This window comes from Belonocnema kinseyi, chromosome 2, assembly GCF_010883055.1.
Source record: "Belonocnema kinseyi isolate 2016_QV_RU_SX_M_011 chromosome 2, B_treatae_v1, whole genome shotgun sequence".
Lineage (NCBI taxonomy): Eukaryota > Metazoa > Arthropoda > Insecta > Hymenoptera > Cynipidae > Belonocnema > Belonocnema kinseyi.
Window position 1 is genome coordinate 103,612,315 of NC_046658.1, and position 6,319 is coordinate 103,618,633.

General features: G+C 29.3%; 1 protein-coding gene across 3 annotated transcripts in view; it reads left to right on the top strand.

Annotated features, from left to right (window-relative positions):
- Positions 1-6,319, top strand: part of LOC117166853 (probable JmjC domain-containing histone demethylation protein 2C) — a 345,468-nt gene that overhangs the window by 118,454 nt on the left and 220,695 nt on the right. For all 3 annotated transcript variants that reach the window (XM_033351211.1, XM_033351213.1, XM_033351212.1), the window contains exons 4-6: positions 1,129-1,323; positions 4,221-4,305; positions 4,577-4,665. In XM_033351211.1, coding sequence (XP_033207102.1) covers positions 1,129-1,323; positions 4,221-4,305; positions 4,577-4,665 — 369 coding nt within the window. The remainder of the gene's footprint in view (positions 1-1,128; positions 1,324-4,220; positions 4,306-4,576; positions 4,666-6,319) is intronic.

Below are 6,319 nucleotides of genomic sequence, written 5' to 3' on the forward strand. Positions count from 1 at the left end.
TTTTGAAAATTAAAATTCGAAAATTTTTTCTAAAGCCTCCAGGGGACTTCGTTTTCGCACGAAAAAATTTTATGTGCCCTTATTGCATCCGGACCCTCAATTCATCTCAATACGTCAAAAGGTCAACTATGTGCTTTAAAAGTCAACTTTTAAAAAAACTATTTTGTTGCAATTTGAACTATATTGTTATCAAGTTAGTTTTTTCGTAGAAAAATTTAAATGCATTGTTGAAAATACGTCCTTTTAGATTAAAAATTCGTCTTTTTTGGTAGAAAAGTTCTTTGTTGAAAACTGAACTCTCTTCTGAAAAACTTTTTTTTTATTATTTAAAAATTTAACTATTCTGTTAAGAAATCAACTATTTTTTGAAAATTCGTCACTTTTACTTGAAATTTCAACTATTTGGTTGATAATAATTTTTTTTTTAACTTGAACTGTTTGGTTGAAAATCAAATTTGTATTTTTAGTTTGAAAATTCAACTATGTGGTTAAAAATTCTACTATTTTGCTGAAAATTTTATTACGGTGTTAATCGTTGAACTATTTTTTTGGAAATTCGTCTTCTTGAATTAGAAAGTATCTTTTTTGGATTAAAAATTCATCTTTTTCTGTAGAAAATTTCTTGAGTGAAAATTTAACTGCCTTCTAAAACATTTGTCTTTTTGGCTTGAAGATTCGACTATTTGGTTAAAAATTGCAAGTGTTTGTCGTTGAAGTTAATTCTTTTTCGTTTAAAAATTCCATCACTTGTTTAAAAGTTTGTCTTTTAAGGATGAAAATTGAACTATTTTTAACAATTTTGTCCCGTTTGTATAAAAGCTCAACGATTTGGTTGTAAAGTCATCTACATATTTGATTAAAGATGGGTTTCTTTTGCTTCAAAGTTAAAGTATTTTCTGGAAAATGCAATGTATTTCGACCTGAAATCTTAAGTTTTTCGTATTGATTTTAATAAGTTATTATGGTATTATTACTATTATTAATATAGACTAGTATTAATTTTATTTAAAAGAACTTTTGAGAGCTATCCTTTTAGGTTGTGAATTCTATTTTAGGCGTTTATCAAATGAAATCGAAGACAAAATGTTGACACTCTGAAAATTTGAATTTGTTTATTATATTTTACAGCGGAACTGGGAACTGACAAAAGGTCCAACACCCTGGGGTAGTGCTGTCAGAAGATGGACAGAGATGCAAGATGGTCAGAGGATTCTCTTGACCACTCCAAGTGTACTTGTTGGATTTAGAGTAGAAGTTTATCGTGCTGAGGGAACAACACAATGGTATACTGCAGTTATCGTTGGATATAACGAGTCAACTAAGGTAAGTTTTTATTTATTTATTAAAATTTATCTTTATATTTTAACATCTATCACTGAACAGTCACTTGACTTAAAATTTTCGATCTGATTGAGAAAATCCAGATAACTTTGGAATATAAAAACCTACACAGGACAATTATTTTATTTACTCATTCATTTCGAAACAAATGGTACATAGAATGTGGAATCAGTCTACTTCCAGATAAAGGTCATTTTCGCCTTTCTTTGCGAAAATACCTGATAAAATTTTATGAAAACTAGATACGAGGATTTTTGAAAATCTATTTTCAACTGTGATGCGGAAAAGACCTCAGGCGAGAGAAACGAGAAACATTAAACAAATGAAGCGTCGGGCCTTTGTTGAGTAAACTTGCACCCTCCTTTTCTCCTCACCATTTTCTAAACTTCTTTCTGTTTCAACTCACGAACTTTTCTTGAATACCACCCTCTACTTTTCTCAAAGTCAAGCCATTCTTCCTTGGCTTTTGTTGCCTCTCGCCGCCTTGAAAGATTGCAAAAACTTGCAAAACTTTTACAAGTGCCAAAAAGCCATATCAGATGAGGGATTTTCTCACTGATAACTTCTGGGATTGTGGGTTTCAAAGTCTAAATTGTAGGTTTTCAAAGTACAGGTTGAGAATTGAGATATCTGTTTTTTGTGATTGTATTTCGCTTAATTTGTTCATGCGGAATATAAGATTTTTTCGCAAAATTGATGTGAAAGCTATCGAAGTTTTTAAGAAAGTAATTCCAGATCGAAGAAATTATTTCAGGTCCTTGGATTAATTTAAAGATTAATTTCTTTACGATTAAATTCCAAATTGAACACATGATAGAGAATGTACATGATTGTTAATTTATTCATTAAATTTGGAATTAAGGAGAATTTCTTTTCATAGAACATTAATACTTCACATATGTAAAATAATTCCGCCTTGCTTAAAAAATTACGTTAATAAAAATTTGAATTTGAATGGCTTGGTGAGTCCAATTCATTAGAGTTTAGTTTCATAAACTAAAATTTTTCTTCATTTATTCATTTTTTCACGTAAACATGCAAATTTGTTTATAACCAAGTTCTATAATACTTTTTAAATAAGGAAAAATGCAGAATTAAATATTCATCATTACACATCCGCATTTAGATCCAGCTTCGAAAAACAATCTCTCAAGAATAAAATTCCACATTTTCCGAACAAACATTTGTGTTCTTATAGTCCGTGTCATAAAAATTGTGTATCATAAATAAAACTCGACTAATACACTTTATACGACAAATACATTACACCGTGTAATAAAAAGTTTAAGTATTTTATGTCGCAATGGATGATAATTCTTATAGTGGGGGCATATTTACATTTTTCCATAAACGACAAGCGTGCGTATCTTGTGAAATAATTCCACTTAAATTGGTCGTATAAAAAAGGTATACATATTTCACAGCCAGAAATAGGATTTTTAAATTATTCTAAGTAAGTAGACCCAGCCATAGTTATATTATTTTTAGTGCAGAGACTTAAAAAAAGATAAAGTTACTATAGTCTCTTTTTAAAATAAAAAAATCGCTTTAGTCACTTTTCTTTCCGTATAGAATTCAGGTCAATACCATTTCTGAATTTTCTGGAATTGCTTTGAAATAGTTTAAGGTATTTCAAAAGATTTCTAACATTCTAAACAAATTTCCATAATTCGAAAGGGTTTCAAAGACTTTTTAAAGTTTCTAGAATATTAAAAATCTAAGGATTTGTCAAGGACTTTAAAAAGTTTCAAAAAAAGTTTTCAAAAGATTTCAAAGATTTTAAGGAATTTAACAAACCTTTAAAAAGTTTTTAAAAATCTCAAACAATTTCAAAGGATTTTAAAGATGTAAGAGTATTTTTTTAAATTTCAACAAATTTTCAAGAGCTTTAAAAGGTTTCCAGGGATTTTCAAAAGATTTGGAATATTTTAGATTCGAAGGCATTTTGAATAAACTTCAATCATTTAAAGGGATTTCAAAAGACTTTAAGGATTTTAGGGTTTTTTTGAAAATTCAAAGGAATTTTCAAGAGCTTTATAAAATCTCAATACATTTTAAAGGATTTGGAATATTATTGGGTATTTGAACAGATTTCGAAGAATTTTCAATCATTTTCAATAATCTGAAGGAATTTCCAAACATTTTAATGAGAATAATAAACTAAACATTTATCAATTTAAAAGTGTTCTATTCCAATTCCACTGAAATCAGTGGAATTTTTTTTATTTTAAACAATTTTTTCAATTCTTTTAGATTCTTTTGAATTTAACTTTAATTGTTTTCAAGACTTACGCATTTATCCTGATTTTGTTAAAATTTGCCCGGAAACCTTATAGATTTCATCAAATTTTACTGCATTGGTTTAAATTAAAAAGAACATTAGTCACATTATTAATTCACATCAGTCACAAATACGGTTTAATTCCAGTCATAAAAGATTCTATGTTTATAATATTAAAGGATCATAATGTTGGTCTTTAAATATTAATTATTATTATTTTTATACCATTAAGTCATTTCCCTTTCGTGGTGGGCATGGCTCTGTCGGTGTGTGTGTGTGGGGGGGGGGGGGGGGGGGGGGGGGGGGGGTGCGAGAAAGAAGGTATAGATTTTTTTAATTAATCTAGAAGTTTTATGTTACTTTTTTAAGTAACACTTTAGTTCAGCAACACCGCTCCGGCCCAAATTGCTGATCAATATGTCTAGCAATCGCCCCAAGTGAAGAGCCTCTCAAAGTAAGAGAAAACGATAAACTAGTTGGAGAAAAATGAGGGAAAAGTCAGCGAATGTTGGAAATTAAATTTTGCTGCCACCCTGTATGATTGACTTTCTTTAATGCTTCCAATTTTTAAATAATAATAATAACTTCCTTTTTTCAGGATTTGACAGTAACAGATGACACAGTGCTTGAGGATCACAACGAAGATCCGAGCCTCGTGCAAATGCGCCTAATTGGAGATGGAGGTGAGTAATTAAGGCGATTACAAATGCTACATCGACTTACGCTCCACTACTCCCGATTATGTAATATTGTAAGCCCTTCACTACTTCGTAAGGCTCTGCGCAAAAGAGTTTGATAATTACAATTGAACCCATTTAATCTACTTTGCTCGATGTGAACTGGGCTTACCAATTACTGCTCGATGCTCCACCCCCTTCCGCTCCACAATATTTCATACACACTTTCTCAAGTTCTGCTATCTTGAATCTTCTATCTGGAATCTTCTTTTTACAGTCGTGGAGAGCATTATGAGGGGCGAGGTCGTCGGCATGACGCCCAGGAGGTCGAGGTCATCGACTGCTTTAAGCCACGCGCTGGTCATGGTGAGTCAAAAACAAGTATTTTAATATCGAGAAAAAAAGCAGTGAGAGAAAATAGACGTACATACTTGAGCACGCGATTCACATGAATGGTACATTCCCTTTTCTTTTACTTTTTCTTTCTACTTCTCGAATAATACGTGAGCAATTCCATGTCAAATAAAATGAATAATTTAATTAATCCATTATTAGCAATTTTGATAGAAATTCTAGTATCCGTTCTCTAAAGTGCTGAAAAAGAAATCCTAAAATAATTTTTGAAAAATTCAAATAGTTAGGTGATATTCAAAATTGAAAATGTTTGTCCTTTTTGTAACTTTTATAACTTTGGTGCTTTTAATGATATTAAGATGTATAGTTTTTATTTATTCATAATAGACGCAGTTTTGAAAAAAAAATCAAACAAAAGTGTTAAAAACTTTTTGGGTTTTTCAAAAACTAAATTTCAAATTGATTTTTAAAAAAATGCATCTTTGATTTTCTTTAATTAATTAATTAAATTAGTAAAATAAATTAATTAACGTATTTCATTAATTTTAATTGTATTATTTTATTACTAAAATAATAACTAATTAACTTGAATTAATTATTTCTCGAAAACTAACGGAGATCCCATTTTTATATTTACAGGGCTTTTAAAGCACATTGTGAGTTATCTATAAAAAAACTTTAATGATAATAAAAAATGGATTTTTTCATTCAGTTTCAAAATTTGTGTTTTGAAAAATTCGAAAAGTTTTTGAAATTTTTTGTTTCAAACGATATTTGTTCAAAACTGCGTTTTATTATGAATAATTTTAAAGAAAATACATCTTAGTATCATTAAAAACACCAAATTGATGAAAATTCAATATGAATGACCAACATTTTCAATTTGTAATATATACTAAGTTTTTGGAATTTTTCCAACATTATTTGTATAATTCATTTATTTTGTTGAAAATCCAAAGTTTTCTAAAACATTTTTAAGATTTGAATGTTGTAAATAAGCCACACGTGGAAGTCGGAGCTGGGTAAATCTAAAGAAACGCTTTTAGAAAGAAAAAAATTAATTTCCAAACTCGTAGATATTTATAGCTCAACATAGGAAAATTGGAATTTTGCTCTCACACCGAAATTGAAAATTTTCTAAAACAATCCTTGTTTTTAGAAATATGATACCGGTCATAAAAAACCTTCGACTTTCAATAAAAAGTAAAACATCTGCCATTCCACAGATATGAATGTTATATGATCATTTTATATCTTGTCCTTAATGTGTACTATCCTTAGTATATATTTTTCATATTTAAGTAAAAGTAACGATAGTTTTGCAAAAGTTACTAAAAACACCTACATTCTAAAATAATAATATAATACTTTTTGTGTTTTTCAATGGTAAGAATAACTTATGTTAGTTCGTTTTGAAAAGTAACTTAACTATCACTTACAGTAAACTTTATTCAGCCGATATCCTAATTTTCAAGCTGAATTTTGATAATTTTAAATGTAAATAAGGCTACTCTATTAGAGTGAAAAAAGAACCCTGCTAACCCTCTTTTTCCCTTAGGGACTGTGGGAGCCCGAAAATAGAAAGCTTAAGGTCTTTTCCTAAAAATGTTTTATTAGTATATTAAAAATTGATAAATGATGCATTCGCGAACCATTCTGCCTCGGG